Genomic DNA, 19,579 nt, shown 5'->3' with positions numbered 1-19,579 from the left:
GTCTTATTTATTGGTGTTGATAAGAACATAAGATATGCCATACTGAGTCAGACCAAGGGTCCATCAAGCCCAGTATCCTGTTTCCAACAGTGGCCAATCCAAGTCACAAGTACCTGGCAAGAACCCAAACATTAAATAAATCTAAAGCTACTATTGCTTATTAATAGCAGTTTATAGATTTTTCCTCTAGGAACTTATCCAAACCTTTTTTAAACCCAGTTACACTAACTGCACTAACCACATCCTCTTCATAACTTCATGAAGTTAGCAAGTAGCACATTTAAGACTAATCGAAGAAAATTCTCTCACTCAACGCACAATTAAGCTCTGGAATTTGTTGCCAGAGGATGTGGTTAGTGCAGTTAGTGTAACTGGGTTTAAAAAAGGTTTGGATAAGTTCTTGGAGAAGAAGTCCATTAACTGCTATTAATCAAGTTGACTTAGGGAATGGCCTCTGCTATTACTGGCATCAGTAGCATGGGATCTTCTTGGTGTTTGGGTACTTGCCAGGTTTGGCTTCTGCTGGAAACAGGATGCTGGGCTTGATCTGTCCCAGCATGGCAATTTCTTATGTTCATGGTTCGTTCCCTGTAAATAGTTACCCAGTTACTGTTTGTTGATGTTTATTTCTTGTATGCAAAGTTTACTGTTCTATGTAATGGCAGTGCCAAAAGTTCTGTATAATGACACTGTCAAAAAGTTTTAGTTATCTGTAAACCGATACGATGTGCAAACGGCTATCGGTATATAAAAACCTATAAATAAATAAAATAAATAAATGGTGTGCCTCTTAGTCCTATTATCTGAGAGAGTAAATAACAGATTTACATTAGCCTGTTCATACCCTTTCATGATTTTGTAGACCTCTCTCATATCCCCCCTCAGTTGTCTCTTCTCCAAACTGAACAGCCCTAAACTTCCTTAGCCTTTCCTCATTGGGCAGCCATTCCATGCCCCTTATAATTTTGGTTGCCCTTCTTTGCACTTTCTCCAGTGCAACTATATCTTTGAAATGTGGCAACCAAAATTTATTTTAATTTTGGCATTTTATATACCATCATTCCAAAAGAAGATCACAATGGTTTACATTAATAGGGCTCACATTCATGATTAACATTCATATGATTTGAATGTATACTCAAATTATACATCATAGCAAATATACATTTTAGTTCCTAAATGAAGATCACCCTTGCTATTGTAGTAGTTCCTGTCTAATTTATCTCATGTTAATTCAGTCAAGGTCAACATAATGAAAATAAATTCTAAATCATACTAATACCTTTATGTTATTTCTTGTATAATGATTGTTCAACTATATTTGACTCTTGTGATGTTAATTCAATCATAAAGCTGTTTAGAAAGGCTCATGATTTAACATAAACAGTCATGTTTTTAGTTCATGCTTGAATTTCTTTTTTTCAGTTATCTGACAAAGCCTTAGGAAGAGAGTTCCACAGCTTGGGGCCCACATAATACTGCACCCAGTATTCAAGATGCGGTTTCACCATGGAGTGATACAGAGGTTTTATGACATCCATTGTTTTATTTTCCATTCCCTTCCTAATAATTCCTAACATCATTTGCTTGTTTTGATCACCACAGCACACTGAGCAGATGATTTCAATGTATTATCCACTATGATGTCTAGATCTCTTTCCTGGGTGGTAACTCCTTAAGGTAGGACCTAACATTGTGTAGCTATAGCATGCAGGACTTTGTCAAATGCCTTCTGAAAATCCAAATACACTACATCTACCGGTTCCCCTTTATCCACATGTCCACCCCTTCAAAAAAAAAAAACCCAAACAAAAAAAAAAAAAAAATGTAGTAGATTTCTGAGGGAAGACTTCCCTTGGGTAAATTCATGCTGGCTGTATCCCATTAAACCATGTCTAAATGTTTTGTAATTTTATTCTTTATAACAGTTTCCATGATTTTTCACCAGTCTCATTAGGACATACACAGGTAATAAAAATTGTTCTCTTTTCATAAGTAGGGCTATTGTGCCTGATGGCAGGGAGCGTTACTGAGAACACCAGAAATATCTTTTGTATGGTGAATTGAATGGAGAATGTCCTAGTTCTGCTCTGCACCATTGTTGGGGGGGTTCCTGTAGATGCAGAGTATATGTTTACTTTTAGCCCCGTGATAGTCATGTATTCAGTGTGTCATGCATGTGAGAATCTGTCAGGTGTATTCCAACAGAAAAGAGGTTGAGAACCTCTGGTCTATGCCAAGGAGTGTCCCATGAAAGTTCAGCTGTCAAGAACTGAATGCAGTATTTCCTGTAGAATAGAGTCTGTACAGTCATGAGCAAAGGTTTAGGCACTCATGGTCAAACTGTATGTTTCAAAGAATTTAAGTGAACAGGGAATATCTTTCTACAATGTTTAATGCAAAATTACTGTTTGTTGATTCACAGATTTAAATAAGTGAATATGGCAAAAAGTTAAGGCCCATAACAGACTGATTCATTAGGCTTTCTATTAGTCAGATGAAAAGTAAAAAATGTCCAAGACACGTGGTCATTGTTAAAAAATACCATTCTAGAAGCACAGTCCAGATGTATTCCACACATTAAGAAAAGGTGGAAAGAAGGCAAAACGATTACCGGCATGGTTAAAAGGGGAGGTGAAAGAAGCTATTTTAGCCAAAAGATCTTCATTCAAAAATTGGAAGAAGGATCCAACAGAAGAAAAAAATAGGATAAAGCATAAACATTGGCAAGTTAAATGTAAGACATCGATAAGACAGGCTAAGAGATAATTTGAAAAGAAGTTGGCTGTAGAGGCAAAAACTCACAGTAAAAACTTTTTTAAATATATCCGAAGCAGAAAGCCTGTGAGGAAGTCAGTTGGACCGTTAGATGATAGAGGGGTTAAAGGGGCACTTAGAGAAGATAAGGCCATCGCGGAAAGATTAAATGATGATTTCTTTGCTTCTGTGTTTACTGAAGAGGATGTTGGGGAGGTACCAGTAATGGAGAAGGTTTTCATGGGTAATGATTCAGATGGACTAAATCAAATCACGGTGAACCTAGAAGATGTGGTAGGCCTGATTGACAAACTGAAGAGTAGTAAATCACCTGGACCGGATGGTATACACCCCAGAGTTCTGAAGGAACTAAAAAATGAAATTTCAGACCTATTAGTAAAAATTTGTAACTTATCATTAAAATCATCCATTGTACCTGAAGACTGGAGGATAGCAAATGAAACCCCAATATTTAAAAAGGGCTCCAGGGGCGATCCGGGAAACTACAGACCGGTTAGCCTGACTTCAGTGCCAGGAAAAATAGTGGAAAGTGTTCTAAACATCAAAATCACAGAACATATATAAAGACATGGTTTAATTGAACAAAGTCAGCATGGCTTTACCCAGGGCAAGTCTTGCCTCACAAATCTGCTTCACTTTTTTGAAGGAGTTAATAAACATGTGGATAAAGGTGAACCGGTAGATATAGTATACTTGGATTTTCAGAAGGCGTTTGACAAAGTTCCTCATGAGAGGCTTCTAGGAAAAGTAAAAAGTCATGGGATAGGTGGCGATGTCCTTTCATGGATTGCAAACTGGCTAAAAGACAGGAAACAGAGAGTAGGATTAAATGGACAATTTTCTCAGTGGAAGGGAGTGGACAGTGGAGTGCCTCAGGGATCTGTATTGGGACCCTTACTTTTCAATATATTTATAAATGTTCTGGAAAGAAATACGACGAGTGAGAATCAAATTTGCAGATGACACAAAATTGTTCAGAGTAGTTAAATCACAAGCAGATTGTGATAAATTGCAGGAAGACCTTGTGAGACTGGAAAATTGGGCATCCAAATGGCAGATGAAATTTAATGTGGTTAAGTGCAAGGTGATGCATATAGGGAAAAATAACCCATGCTATAATTACACAATGTTGGGTTCCATATTAGGTGCTACAACCCAAGAAAGATCTAGGTGTCATAGTGGATAACACATTGAAATCGTCTGTTCAGTGTGCTGCGGCAGTCAAAAAAGCAAACAGAATGTTGGGAATTATTAGAAAGGGAATGGTGAATAAAACGGAAAATGTCATAATGCCTCTGTATCACTCCATGGTGAGACCGCACCTTGAATACTGTGTACAATTCTGGTCGCCGCATCTCAAAAAAGATATAATTGCGATGGAAAAGGTACAGAGAAGGGTGACCAAAATGATAAGGGGAATGGAACAACTCCCCTATGAGGAAAGACTAAAGAGGTTAGGACTTTTCAGCTTGGAGAAGAGACGACTGAGGGGGGACTTGATAGAGGTGTTTAAAATCATGAGAGGTCTAGAACGGGTAGATGTGAATCGGTTATTTACTCTTTCGGATAGTAGAAAGACTAGGGGGCACTCCATGAAGTTAGCATGGGGCACATTTAAAACTAATTGGAGAAAGCTCTTTTTCACTCAACGCACAATTAAACTCTGGAATTTGTTGCAAGAGGATGTGGTTAGTGCAGTTAGTATAGCTGTGTTTAAAAAAGGATTGGATAAGTTCTTGGAGGAGAAGTCCATTACCTGCTATTAAGTTCACTTAGAGAATAGCCACTGCCATTAGCAATGGTAACATGGAATAGACTTAGTTTTTGGGTACTTGCCAGGTTCTTATGGCCTGGATTGGCCACTGTTGGCAACAGGGTGCTGGGCTTGATGGACCCTTGGTCTGACCCCGTATGGCATTTTCTTATGTTCTTATGAAACCAATTCCATGTTTTAAACAAAAACTGACTCTGCTTGTTCTGTCACTTTCAACAACCATGGGCTCCTCAAGCAGCTGTCTGAGCATTTGAAAATGAAGATAATTCACTCTTACAAAAATAGGAGAAGGCTATAAAAAACTAAATACTTCCAGCTATCAGTTTCAACTGTCAAACATGGGTAAGAAATGGTAATTATGTGGAGCCACTGTGGTCAAGGCAAGATTTGGAAGACAAAGAAAAATCTAATAGATCTGCCCAAAAACTCATCAAAATCTACAAAACAGAATCTATAGATCATGCAACTGCCCTGCTGCAAAGTTTAGCTGAACAGAAGCATTGCTTACACCAGTGGTTCCCAACCTTCATGTCATGGCTTACATAGCACTGGGCTCACTTCATCATGGCACACCAGCACCTTCTCTATCCCCCAAGCATTATCACCTTCCCTCTCCCATCCCCATTGTCCCCCCCCCCCCCACCCTTCCTTCACTCTACTACACTCCTCTTCTCTCCACCATCCTTGGTATCACCACCTCTTTCCTTCTCTTCCCCCCCCCCTCTAGTATCACCTTCTCCTCCTGTCCCTCTTCCCCAACATCAAATTCTCTTCCCTTTTCTCTCCCTCGTACCCCTGCATGATCACCTTCTCTATCCTTTTCTCCCCTCTTTATTCCTTGTATCACCTATTTCCTTTTCTCTCCCCTCACCCCCTGGTATTATTCACCTCTCTCTCCATTGACGCTCCTGGCATCACCACCATTGCTTTCCCCTTCCTACCTTCTCCTTCAACCTCTCCCCTACCCTCACTGCACCTCTTTCTTCTCCCCCCCTCCTTGGCCTCAGTACTTTCTTTCCCTCTCCCCCAACATCCCCAGCCTCCTAGCAAATTCAGCTGCCTCTTCCAGCAGCACTTACCTGGTGCTGCTTTTCTTCTATGCCTTTTTCCTCTGTAATCAGAACTGCATGGGGCCAGTGGGACTTGTGAGACTACAGGGTTCCCCATGCTGTTTCAACTGCAGAAGAGAGCCAGCAGAGGGGAAGACAGCAGTAGCAGCAGATAAGTGCAGCTCCGACTCCCCCTGCTGGCAGGAGGACATCCTGCAGGCCAGCTACTGGGGAAAGAGAAACTGAAGACTGTCACGGTGCACCAGTGCTACAGCTATGGCACAGGTTGGGAAATGCTATTTTACACAACAATGATCAGCATAGACGAGTTATCAAAAGGAAACTTCTACAGCATCACAAAGTCATCAAAGTATACAAAACAAAACCTGTATAAGCCTGAATCTTTTTGGAAAGAAGTGCTTTGGACTAATGAAACTAAAATGCCACAACCACACAAGATATATGCTTGTAGAAAAAAAAAAAAAAAAAGTTGAAGTATTTGAAGAAAAGGACACCTTGCCAGCTGTTAAGCACATATATTACACTTCGGGGTTATACGACAGCCAACGGCTTCTTTAAGAGGATGCAGCTTCTTTAAGTAAGATGAGTTTTATATGCATTCTAAAATAGTTTTAAAAATTTCCGTTTGCACAGTTTCATGCCAAATGATTACTTATAAGACAATGAAGGTTGCGAGACCAGTAGTGCTATTATGATGGCAGTATTCGAGTGTACATTGATTTAAGGGAAAGTGCTTTGTGAACTATTGTTTCTTAATTTTCCCTATACTCACGTTATGATTTACCGAATCAGACTGTAATACTTCATATGTGGTGTATATACTTGTGTGTCTGTGCAAGCTGATGTATGCAGGATAAACTATTAGAAAATTGAAGACACGATTAGCCGAACATAAATGCTGCATAAAAAACCAAACGACGAATGGAGGCACCTATAGTCCAACATTGTGTCACTGAGATATGCCTTTACTGAATTAAGGTGCTGTATGTTCGATCTTGTTCCAATTCATCCCCAGGGTAGAAATCATGGGCTACAATTGTTATATCGAAAGCAATAATCTTGGACTGAATTCTCTACAATATTTTGGACTCAGTATTGAATGGGGTCACTTTTTATGAACATTTAGCATTGTATTGTACTCCAGAGAAATATGTGTTGTTAAATTGTTTAATGGACTATATTGAGTAATACAGCAGTAAAATTTTGATTGGCTAATTTCAAATGCTGCTGCCTTGTGATTGGTCCAATGAGCCTGCACTGAATTCTCATACTTTTTGTAGAAACATGGCAACAAGCAATGTAGACCTGAGTTCTGTCAAGATGACCTTGAAGCAGCCATGTCAGCCTTCTTCCAAGCTAAGTATCTATTCAGCTAAGCATTTTAAAGCCTTCTGAATGATACTCATTAAAAAATTGTGAATCTGAAGTCTTCTTTCATAAGAATCTCTTCAAGCAAATGTTAAAATGGTTCTAAAAATGTTTTCTCCCCTGTGATAGAAGAGCCTCTTGAGAAGTCAGTGACTCCTCTATGCTGTCTGAGGACCCCCCCCCCCCCATTAGTTACAATATCATAAAAGGTTAAAAACTGACCTCTTTATCCTTAAAGTATTAGGAAAGGGTTCAATCCTTTTCTTTGAATTTGTCATTACTTGTCTTTGCTGTGGTTATATTTGTTTGAAAATGAATAAAAGGTTTAAACATAAAAATAGAATGTTTGGCTTCACTTTAGGTTTTCAAAGTATTTTGCACTTGGATATTTTGGTCAACAAAAATTTAAAAATAGTGTAAATAAATGTTAACCATAACTAATTGTGGAAGAATTTAAAACATTGTTAGTTTTTAATGCTTTATTTTGTACCATGTAGAAATGTCAGCTTCTGTTCAGTTAGAGATTCACCGAAACACAAATTTGACCATGGTGCCTAAGTTTTTGCACACAAATGTATACAAGTTTTCCTTGTAAATAGACTCAGATCAGTTGGAAACTACACCAGAAGAAAAATCTGCAGTTAGTTGCTATATGCATGATAAAGGAGTTTATAGGCTGTCACAGCAAACCAGTTATCTTTAAGTGAATGCTAATCCACCAAGATCCACTACACCATCTGCCTGACCACAGATAACTAAACCAATCAGGTATTTCCTTCCCTGTACAACAGTTAATTGCCTAAAGTAATGTCTAATACAAAGGAAAAATTGCTACTTACCTGATAATTTCCTTTTCTCTAATGGGGGCAGGTAAATCCCTACCAACAGATGAAGCAAAAGCTGATGTATATAGATCCGCCCCAACAACAGCCAGTCAGTATTCTCTGGAAAAGCCAAAACTGTGTACAAATTGATTATACCTGGACATTAGTGATCACCACTCATGCTTCCAGCCCAACAGGAACACTGAGCTCAGACAAAAGTAATATATGCACTAAACTAAGGGGCTAGAAAAGCCACTTAGTCTTCATTGAAGAGCAGGAATCACACTCTACAAAGGCTAACCATAATTTAAACATTGGCAGCCTAGGGTGGGTCTGGGATTGCCCAGCCTTCATAAGATAAGTAGTAATTTCTCCTTCCTCTGCATTCTGGCAGGTCAATCCCCACCAGTGAGGATGTACCAAAGCTAATCTCAAAAAGGGTAGGAATCTGCCAGCAGTGCAGTCAAAACTACCCACGCGAACGCAACGTCATTCCTAGCCCAAAACATCCAAGCGGTAATGCTTGGAAAAAGTGTGCAAAGATGATTACGTCACTGCTCAGCAAATCTTGGCAGGTGACAAAGGTAGGCAGAGAAGTGGACGGATTCAAATGAAACTCTAAAATCACTTTTGGCAAAAAGAGGGTACAGTCTGAAGCTGTACTGCTCCCGGGGTCATACACAAAAAAGGCTCACAGCAAGAAAGCTTGTTGCTCGGAGACCTGACATGCCGAACAGATTGCTACCAGCAAAACTGTCTTCAGTGTAAGCAGTTGCAATGAAAGACCTTTCAACCGCTACGTGCTCTGACCTGCCAAGAACTTCAGGACCAAATTAAGGTCCCACAGAGGCACTGGCAGCCACAAAGGGGAGAGAAGATGCTTAACTCCCTTCAAGAAACAGGACATGTCGGGATGGGATGACAAAGGCCCTCTAATGACTCTCTCCCTATAAACAAAATCTCAATTGGATCTTTTAAGGTGTTAAGAGCCAATCCCTTACTCAAGGCATCCTGTAAGAATTCAAAAATTAAAGGACTAGCCACCTTGAGATGCTGAGAACCATGCTCAGAATATCAGGCCTTGAAAACTCTATAGAATTTTAAAAAGCCTTCTGGCCCAAAGTAAGGTGGAAATCACAACAGGCAAATAACCCCACTTCAACCACCGAGCCCTTTCAATGGCCAAACCATAAGACAAAATCTACCTGAATCCTCACGTAAAATAGGCCCTTGCTGCAATAGACACTTCTGAAACAGTAGCCTGAGGTGACTGTCCCCCAGCAGTCTCTGGCTATCAGCATACCATGGCCTCAGAGCCCAATTTGGAGCCACTAAAAAGGATGGATTGATTTGCAATCTTCCGGACAACCCCTGCCTATCAGGGGACAGAGCAGAAATGCATACAGCAGGGAGCTATGAGGCCACTTCTAAACGAAAGCATCTATGTCCAGTGCTTTTGATCTAGTCTGTGATTGAAAAAGCATGGAATCATGTTTAAAGGTCACCAACAGATCTAAGTCTGGTAGGCCCCAGCAGGCCACAAGGAACTGAAAAGCTTCATCCACCAGCTCCCATTCTCCTGGGTCCAAGTTTCTCCTGATGAGGAAGTCTGCTCTGATAATGTCCTTTCCGGCAATGTGAGAGGCAGGTATGCTTAGAAGATGTTGCTCCGCCCACACCATGAGCACATCTAGCTCCTCCAACACCTGTTGATTCTTGGTTCCACCCCAATGATTCATGTAAGTCACAGATGTCACAATGTCTGACATTTGGACCGTCTGAGCCTTTAGATGCTCTGTGAACTGCAAGCATGCTAACCAAACTGCCCATGCTTCCAATCTGCTGATGTTCCACTGCCACATTCCAGTGACCTTGTACCATCAACTCCTGACACAGTGAGCACCCCAAGCCCAGAAGGCTTGCATCTGTCATCTCCAGGGAAACTCCCTTCCCAAGATGATCTGCCTATAACCACCACCAGTTCAACTGAGACCTCACTTCCAATAGTAAACGCAGCCTCATGGTATAGTTCTGTGACTTCCATAGAAAAAAAAATATAAATATATATATATATATAAATATATATATATTTTTTTTTTTTTCTGGTGTCACCTCAGTAACAAACTCTCCCTACTACCAGACACAATAGCCCTACTAACGAAAAGAGAATTTACCACCAATGCATGTCCTAATGAGACCGGTGAGCCTGACTTCAGTGCTGGGAAAAATCATGGAAACTGTTAAAAAATAAAGTCACAAAACATTTAGACATGGTTTAAATGGGACACAGCTAGCATAGGATTTACCCAAGGGAAGTCTTGCCTCACAAATCTCCTACTTTATTTTTTTGAATGGGGTGAATAAAGCAACAGATGTTGAAGAGTTAGCATATGTGCCCTTGCCCAGGGAACTACTTCCAATGCGGCAGCCATAAACACCAGGATCTGCAGGTAAGACTACACAGACTAACATTGTTCATCAGGGTTAGAACTCGAGCCATCAATCTTTGGATTCGAGTCTCTGGTAGAAATACACTGTCCCACTTTGTATCAGAGTGAACCCCAAGATACTCCAGAGTCTGAGTTGGCTGCAAATTGCTCTTGGCCAGATTCACCACACAGCCTAGTTCCTGTAGTAACGAAACCACCTTGTGAGAAGCATAGAGAGACTCTTCCACGCTCTTGGCTTGTATCAACCAGTCCAAATAGGGGTGAACTAGAATGCAGTCTGTGTGTATGACCGCCACTACTACCACATGACCTTGGAAAAGAGCTGGGTACTGTGGCCAGCCCAAAAGGAAAGGCCTGAAACTGGTAATCATGATACAGAATGACAAACAAGGAACCGTTGATTTTCCCAGCGAATGGGAATATGCAGGTATACCTCAGTCAGATCCAGAGACATGAAGTATTCCCCTGCTTGAACCACCATTATGAAAGATTGCAACGTTTCCATTCTGAAATCTGTGACTCGCAAATGTCGACAGACACCCTTGAGATCCAGTATGGGTTGAAAAGATCCTCTCTTGGGTATGATAAAATAAATGGAATAATGGCCCATATGTTGCTGCGATTTTGGAACGGGAATCACAGCTGTCAGGTCCAAAAGCCTTTGTAATTTAGCTTCCACTTCTACCCTCTTCTGAGGAGAGTTGCATGGAGCTAATTAAGGCTTCCGGAGGAATGCAAAGAAATTTTAGAGCATACCTGTTTCAAACCACTGAGGACCCAGTAAAGAGGGGGGTGGGGGGGTGAAAGCCTTCACTGCCGAAATTATCTGGACCCACCTGTGATAAGAGCGAGATAGGTGGCCACAATGACAGAAGCAACTTCTCTGGAGGCTTTGTGAACTAGATCACAGCCCAAATCAGCTAAGAAGGCAGACCCAGGCTCTACCATAAGTCCTTTATCGGAAGCAGTGCTACCACATTCTTGAGAAAGATACAAGGTTGCCTGAGCTACCAGGCACAAGAAGCAATTTGTAAATTCATCACCACTGCCTAAAAGGCTTTCTGTTGGAAAGCTTCAATTCTTCTATCCTGAACATCCTTCAGTGCTGCACCCTTACCTACCAGAATGGTGGTTTATTTTGTGACAGAACATGTCAAAGCATGCACCTTAGGGAAAGACAACTGCTCTCTGACCTGTGGATCCAAGGGGTATAAGCCTGCCTCTGGGGAACTCCATTCCAGACCAAGCAACTCTTGAATTGCATCCAGGAAAGACATGAGGCCTTGCATAGGGTGACCAAAATGGGGTCCTCCTTCTGCACCCAAAGAGTCAGTCCCAGCCGTTCCAAGTGTCTTCAAAGTCTGAGAGATCAAGCTCGGCAACTCATCCCTATGAAAGAAATGAAGAGAGTTTTATGCAGCTCCAAATCTGGGGGAATCTCCCCTTCATCAGTGACATCTTGATCCACCTGCATTCGAACCTTGTCAGGCCACGCTGTGCTACGACCGTGGACAGAGGTGGCAGGCAAAGGAGAAAACTGAGCGCATGGACCTAAACTAATAGGTAATGTCAGTTCAGAAGACCGCCCCTGTAGAAATGTCTGTACTCCCTGGAAGAATTCCACCCACGAAAAGGACAACAGGTCCATTCCAGGTCCCATAGGCCCGAATCTGACATCCTGAGCACAAAATTTCTCCTGACAACTCAGCCTGCGGATCAACCGGAGGGGACATCTGTTTCATGTCTCCCTCTGTCCCGTTCCCCTCAGAGGAGATGGACCATTGCCAGCAAAATCAGGAGGTAAATCCCCACAAGCATCCAGGCAGTGCTGACACAGGCTTGAAGAAAGCTCCGACTGTATTGCCCTGATGTGGCACATAACACATAGATAAGCACTTCGACTTCTTTACTGGCGATGCCATGGTTGTACTGCACTCAGTCAGTACAAACTCCCCCTCATGGCCTACCATGTGCCAAACAAGAAGCCTGAGAGTGGAGCCTATCCAAAAAGCTGTTCAACCTGTCGTGCCTGAACCACCGCCACACCTCACAGAACTCCCGTGGGACGTGAGTGGGAAGACCAAATGCAGAGGAAAAAACAAGCAGTAAAAAGGGGGGGGGGGGGGGGGGGAAGAGGGCGAAAGCCTTCACTGCCAAGCCTCTCTCGGCCTGCAATTGCTAATTAAAATTTTAAAATTCATGCAACCCAAGGCTACCGGACTGAAGGCACTCTATTGAGAGAGGGACTGAATGGTATCACCTCAGAAGGCAAGCTGTGCTATAGCAAATGTTGCTTACCTGATGTAACAGGTGTTCTCACAGGACAGCAGGATGTTAGTCCTCACAAATGGGTGACATCGAGGATGGAGCCCACCACGGAAAACTTCTGTCAAAGTTTAAACAGAACTTTGACTGGCCCCTACTGGGCATGCCCAGCAAGGCACTGACCCTGCAGCCAGCAGGGGTCTCCCTTCAGTCTGATTTTCAAAGCTACAGGCAGTGCCTAGAAAGTAAGAATAAAATGAACCCAACACCGCGGGGAGGCGGGCGGGTTTCGTGAGGACTAACATCCTGCTGTCCTGTGAGAACACCTGTTACATCAGGTAAGCAACATTTGCTTTCTCACAGGACAAGCAGGATGGTTGTCCTCACAAATGGGTAAGTACCGAGCTGAGGATGTCCCGACTTGCACCAAATGTACCCAACGGTGTGCAGCAGGCACAATAAGTGAGGAGAAATTTGGGAAAGGGCATCCGCACCCAACCGGGTAGGTGGAAGGGTGTTGGTACATCAGGTTGGAAAAAGGTTACGCAAGACAGACTGGCCGAAGATGGAGTCCTGTCTTCCAGCCTTGTCCAAACAATAATGGGCTGCAAAAGTATGGAGAGAACTCCAGGTTGCAGCTTTGCAGATGTCAGGAAGCGGCACCGATCGAAGGTGTGCCACTGACGTCGCCATGGCCCTCACAGAGTGTGCTTTAACACGGTCTTGAAAGGAATGCCAGCTTGCTCATAGCAAAAAGAAATGCAGTCCGCCAACCAGGAAGAAAGAGCCTGCTTACCCACAGGTTGTCCCAACTTATTAGGATGGAAAGAGACGAATAATTGAGTGCTCTTCCTGTGGGAAACTGTACGGTCTAGGTAAAAAGCTAGAGCCCGTTTACAGTCTAGGGTATGCAGGGTCTGCTCTCCAGAGTTTGAGTGGGGCCTGGGAAAAAAGATAGGTAGTACGATAGATTGATTGATATGAAACTCCGAAACTACCTTAGGTAAAAATTTAGGGTGAGTGCGGAGTACCGCCCGGTCCTGCAGGAGCTTAGTGTAAGGCGGATAGGTAACTAGGGCCTGTAATTCACTAACCCTGCGAGCTGAAGTAACAGCCAAAAGGAATAACACTTTCCAAGTGAGATATTTCAAGTCACAGGAGTGCAGAGGTTCGAAAGGAGGTTTCATTAGACGACCAAGAACCAGGTTAAGGTCCCAGGATGGGGCCGGAGGACGCAAGGGTGGCTTTAGATGGAGCAAGCCCTTAAGAAAGCGTGTTACTAGGGGTTGCACTGAAATAGGATTACCCCCAATACCCTTATGGAAGGCGGCTACCGCACTAACATGCATTCTGATAGAAGAGGTTTTAAGACCTGATTCAGAGAGATGCCATAAATAGTCCAAGAATTTGGAGATTGGACAGGAAAGGGGATCAAGGGACTGAGAAGTGCACCATGATGTGTACCTTTTCCATTTGTATGAGTAAGACTTTCTTGTGGAAGGCTTTCGTGAAGCTATCAGGACCCGAGAAACGGAATCTGAAAGGTTAAATGGTTGAAGGACTAACCTTTCAACATCCATGCCGTCAGGGACAAGGCTTGGAGGTTGGGATGGAGGAGGCATCCGTCGTTTTGAGTGAGCAGATGCGGGTCCTTTCCCAGAGGAATGTGCCTGCGGATGGAGAGATCCTGGAGTATTGGAAACCATACTTGGCGTGGCCAGTAAGGTGCTATCAGGATCATGGTTCCTCCGTCCTGGCGTAGCTTCACGAGAGTCTTTGACACAAGAGGGAGTGGAGGGAATGCATAGAGCAGACCGGTTGTCCACTTGAGGGAGAATGCATCCCTCGGCCGAGAGTGCTGGCTCCGAATGAGAGAGCAGTAATCGTCCACTTTGTGGTTCTGAGGGGACGCAAAGAGGTCTATGCGGGGAGAACCCCACTTGTGAAACAGAGAGGTCGCTACCAGAGGATCGAGTGACCACTCGTGTGGGTGGAAGACACGGCTCAGCTGGTCTGCCAATACATTGTCTACTCCCGGCAGGTAAGTGGCCCTGAGGTACATGGAGTGGGAGAGGGCTTCCGCCCAGATCTGCGCAGCTTCCTGATACAGAAGGAAGGAGCCTGTGCCTCCCTGCTTGTTTATGTACCACATGGCCACTTGGTTGTCCGTCTGGATTAAGATTATCTGATGAAAGAGATGATCTTTGAAAGTGCGGAGCGCATAGCGGATTGCTCAAAGTTCCAGGAAATTGATCTGGGTTTGAAAGTCGTCCACATGGGCTCCCCAACCGATGTGAGAAGCGTCGGTGGTTAGGATTACTTGCGGATCCGGTGGAAGAAAAGGTAAGCCCTGAAGGAGGTTGACCTGAGTCGTCCACCAGGTTAAGGATAGGCGCAGCGCTTGTGTGACTGTGACTATGGAGGACAGAGGCTGAAAAGCTTGAATCCATTGGTGTCGTAGAGTCCATTGTGTTACTCTCATGGCTAGTCGGGTCATGGGAGTGACTTGAACCGAGGATGCCATGTGTCCTAGGAGAATGAGGAACTGGCGAGCCGTGGCAGTGTTCTGAGACTGGAGCTGGCGAGCCAGGGACATTAGGGTGTGGACCCTCTGAAGAGGAAGGTAAGCCTTTGCCTGTAAGGTGTCCAAGTCTGCTCCAATGAAGAATAAGGTTTGAGACGGGACTAAGCAAGATTTCTCGTAATTGACAAGAAACCCTAAGGAAAGGAGTGTTTGAATTGTCAATTTTAGGGAGGATTGAGCTATCTGTTGGGTGGAGGCCCTGATTAGCCAATCGTCCAGGTAGGGGTAGACGTGGACACCTTCCTTCCTTAAGAATGCTGCTACCACTACGAGACATTTGGTAAAGACTCGTGGGGCAGAAGCCAGACCGAAAGGTAGGACACGGTATTGATAATGGTCGTGGCCTACGAGAAACCGCAGATATTTGCGATGGGATTGTGTGATCGCAATGTGGGTATAAGCGTCCTTGAGGTCGAGAGAGCACAGCCAATCCCCTCTTTGTAGCAGAGGGAGCAGCGCGCCTAGGGTTACCATTTTGAACTTCTCTTTTTGAAGGTATTTGTTGAGGGCTCGAAGGTCCAAAATGGGACGTAGTCCCCCTGATTTCTTTGGTATTAGGAAGTATCTGGAATAGAATCCCTTGCCTCGTTGAGAGGGAGGAACGGGTTCTATAGCATTTGATTGCAGAAGAAGAGACACTTCCTGTTGTAATTGAGCCAAATGGGTGGATAGACTCCACGCTTGAAGAGGCGGGGAGTCTGTCGGAAGAGTTATGAAGTTGAGGTGGTAACCCTGTGCGATAATTGTTAGCACCCACTGATCTGAGGTGATCTGCAACCAAGGTTGTAGAAAATGGTACAGTCGACCTCCTACAGGAATGTCTGGAAGAGGGGTTTGGCATGTGTTCCCTACAGGGGAGTCAAAGGCCAGCCGCAGGCCCAGGAGGAGGGGCTACAGTAGGCCTTTGTTTCCTAGGCTGACGCGGCTGAGGCCTAGTAGAGGATCGAGCTGGACGAGGCCTGGCCGATGGAGGGTAGTAACGGCGTGGCCGAAAGAACGACTTCTTTGAGTCCTTCTTAAGTGGTTGTTTGGAGGAAACCTCAGACGGAACAGAAGAAAGTTGTTTCAACGTCTCGTGGTGATCTTTCAATTCAGCTACTATTTGCTGAATTTGTTCTCCAAACAAATTGTCCCCTAAGCAGGGTAAATCCGCTAAACGATCCTGGACCTCTGGGCGAAGGTTGGATGACTTTAACCAAGCCCAACGTCTGGCCGAGATGGCAGTAGCTGAAACCTTTGTGGAGACATCGAAGATGTCATAAGCTGTTCTGATCTCGTGCTTCCCCGCTTCAAACCCTTTGTTAAGAAGGGCCTGAAGCTGTGGCTGGTATTGGTCAGGTAATGTGTCAGCAAAATCTTGCATCTGTTTAAGGATGGCTCTGTTATATTGCGTCATGTAGAGTTGATATGAGGCTATGCGAGAAATCAGCATAGCTCCATGGTACACTTTCCGTCCCACACTGTCTAGGAATTTATTGTCCTTGACCGGCGGAGTGGAGGAGTGTGGCTTGAGACGCTTGGCTTTTCTTTGTGCGGACTCCACCACAACAGAGCGATGATCCAGTTGAGGCTTTTGAAAGCCTGGTGCTGACTGGACAAGGTATGTGGAGTCAGCCTTCTTGTTAACTGGTGATACAGATGAAGGAGATTCCCAGTTTTTCTTTAAGAGATCGAGAAACACCTGGTGAATGGGGATGGAAGCGATGATTTTTGGAGCGTCCAAAAATTGAAGCAGTTCCATTATCTGGTGTCTGTCATCGGTCTCAGATTGCAGCTGAAAAGGTACAATTTCGGACATCTCCTTTACAAAATTAATAAAGGAGAGATCCTCTGGAGGAGATCTTTTTCTACTCTCTGTAGGAGAAGGCGGTGATGGTAAATCTGTGTCAGAAGATGTATCATCACCCCAGGTATCATAGGGATCACTTGGGGGTTGAAGCCCCGATGGACCTGGTTGAGGATCCGAAGGCATCGAAGGAAACCTTGGAGGAACCGGTGGTACAATCGGTACTGGGAACGGCATCGAGGGTTTCGGTGCTGCCGATGGAGTCGGTGCCGGTCTTGGAACCGATGGAGCCAAAGGATAAATCGGTGGAGATATACGAGAAGGCACCGATGGGACCACCCCGGAAGGGGGAATCAGGAACGGTGTTTTCTCCCGCCGATGAAAATCCAGTCGGAGACGATGGCGCTGTCGGTGCTACTGGAATCATCGATGGGAGGGCATGTACAAGTGCCTCCATACGTTGTAGTAGCGGTGCCAGCGCTTCCACCAAAGGTTCGGTGGTCGGTTCCTTCCTCGGTGGCGGAGTCGGTGCCGGGGTCGATGCCGGTGGCGGAGCCGGAATCGGTGCCGGAGACGGTGCCAATGGAGGTTGGAATCTTTGCATCGCTTTCTCGATGGCCTCCTGGACCAGCCGGTCCAGTTCTGCCCGGAGACCAGGGGTAACAATACCCGGCTCAACGGGAGAGGGAGGCTGAGGCAGAGCCGGAGGGACCACGGCTCCCACACCCCGAGAGGGTGAGGGTTTCCTCGATGCCTGCGAACGAGACGTGGACGGTGCCAAGTCTGAACGAGGCCTCTTAGTCGGTGGCTCGGCTTGTTCAGAGGTCGATGACTGTGGATCCTCGACAGGCCGAGACTTGTGCCGTCGATGGCGATGCTTGTCCTTCCGGTCTCCTCGCCCATCCGGGGAGGGGACAGGAGTCGACGGCCGAGAAGTCATCGATGGTGGACGGTCACCGGAGGGTTGACGATGGTGGTGCAACTTCGACGGTGCCGGTTCCGATGACGTCGATGCTATCGATGGCGTTGGGGTGGGTGCATGGAAGAGGAGCCCCATCTTCTCCATCCTGGCTTTGCGACCCTTAGGTGTCATTAGGGCACATTTGGTGCAAGTCAGGACATCATGCTCACTACCCAAACACAAAACACAAACCCTATGGGGGTCTGTGATTGACATAGTCCGGGTACAATCCGGGCATCGACGGAACCCCGTCGCCATGGCTTAGGGCCAAATTTAGTCGCGGGCTCGGTAATTGCCAACAGGCCTTGAGGGCCAAATTCGACGGTAGTCGAAGAAAAAAGGGCAAAAACTTACCGGTTTCCGCGGAGGTGACAAAAATTTGTCGAAGGGAGACCCCTGAGGGGCAAATTTTCTTCGGAAAGAAAAATACCGAATTCCTGTCAGGAACGTGGTAAGAGAGCTCCTTTCACCGCGTGGCAACTGCTGCGCGGAAAAAAGAAGACTGAAGGGAGACCCCTGCTGGCTGCAGGGTCAGTGCCTTGCTGGGCATGCCCAGTAGGGGCCAGTCAAAGTTCTGTTTAAACTTTGACAGAAGTTTTCCGTGGTGGGCTCCATCCTCGATGTCACCCATTTGTGAGGACAACCATCCTGCTTGTCCTGTGAGAAATAAAAAGTCTCATCTTCCCATTGTCTCCTTTTGTACTTTTCTTCCTTTCTTTAATTTCTTGCTCACAGGCAATCCCCAGTAGGGAAATGCATGTCCACCATCTGCTGGAGACTGAGAATACCAGCTGGCTGATGTTGGGGCGGGACTATATATCCGTGACATCAGCTTTTGCTCTGTCTCCATCTGCTGGTAAAGGTGCATAACCCAATTGGTGGGGATTGACCTGCCAGAATGCAGAAGAAAAAAAAAAAAAAAGTTAAAATATAGTTTATATTCTGTTGCTTAATTTAATACAACAGCTTCTTGATATCCATACAAACCAATTTAGGGAAAGTTTAGGGATTCTAATTAAACATATAGAAAATAAAGTTTGTCAGACACCAGCTCTAATGAATTCCAACAGGCTTTAACAGAACTTGGCAGATAGCACTTGAGTTAGGAGGAAGAGGAGGAAATGTCATGGATTTTATAATCCTTCTTTCATTTCAACAAAAGACATTTCCTCTACCGGTTACCTCTATCTTCAACACTGAGATATTCTAACTTGTAGGAAATTGTTTCTGACAGTGGAGCCTACTACATGGATATTTAAAGCAAAGTTATTTTAATTTAAAAGACATTTACAATATTGCAAACTTTAATCTGCATAGTCCTCCTTCAGTAAATCAATCTAATACATACCGGAGACATATAATATGGTGTGCCAACAAATGTTTTGGCAAAACTGGTGTCATGGTGCAAAATTCTGGCCAATCCAAAATCTCCAAGTTTCACATTCTGTTTGGCATCTAGAAAAATATTAGCTGGTTTCAGGTCCCGATGAAGTACAGTGCGGCTTCCATCACTCCTTCTGTGGCAATCCTTTAAAGCAGATACCAGCTGAGCAAAGACACGGAGAATAAAATCTTCATCCAAGTATTGTCTAAGGAAAGAGTTCATTATTACAATATGGTTTAAACTCTAAAGTTTTACTATTAAGGGCCCGATTCAGCAAGGTCTTGTTCCATAAGAGAAAAAAAAAACAAAAAAAAAAAAAAAAACACACAACCTTA

At 44.4% G+C, this 19,579-nt stretch overlaps 1 protein-coding gene across 2 annotated transcripts in view; it reads right to left on the bottom strand.

Annotated features, from left to right (window-relative positions):
• NEK2 (NIMA related kinase 2) overlaps positions 1-19,579 on the bottom strand; it is a 163,423-nt gene that overhangs the window by 109,883 nt on the left and 33,961 nt on the right. For both annotated transcript variants that reach the window (XM_029593258.1, XM_029593257.1), the window contains exon 3: positions 19,209-19,449. In XM_029593258.1, the coding sequence (XP_029449118.1) occupies positions 19,209-19,449 (241 nt within the window). The remainder of the gene's footprint in view (positions 1-19,208; positions 19,450-19,579) is intronic.

This window comes from Rhinatrema bivittatum, chromosome 3 (genome assembly GCF_901001135.1).
Source record: "Rhinatrema bivittatum chromosome 3, aRhiBiv1.1, whole genome shotgun sequence".
In the NCBI taxonomy this organism is placed as follows: Eukaryota; Metazoa; Chordata; class Amphibia; order Gymnophiona; family Rhinatrematidae; genus Rhinatrema; species Rhinatrema bivittatum.
The sequence above is the reverse complement of the archived record's forward strand: the minus strand, read 5'-3'. Positions and strand labels throughout refer to the sequence as shown.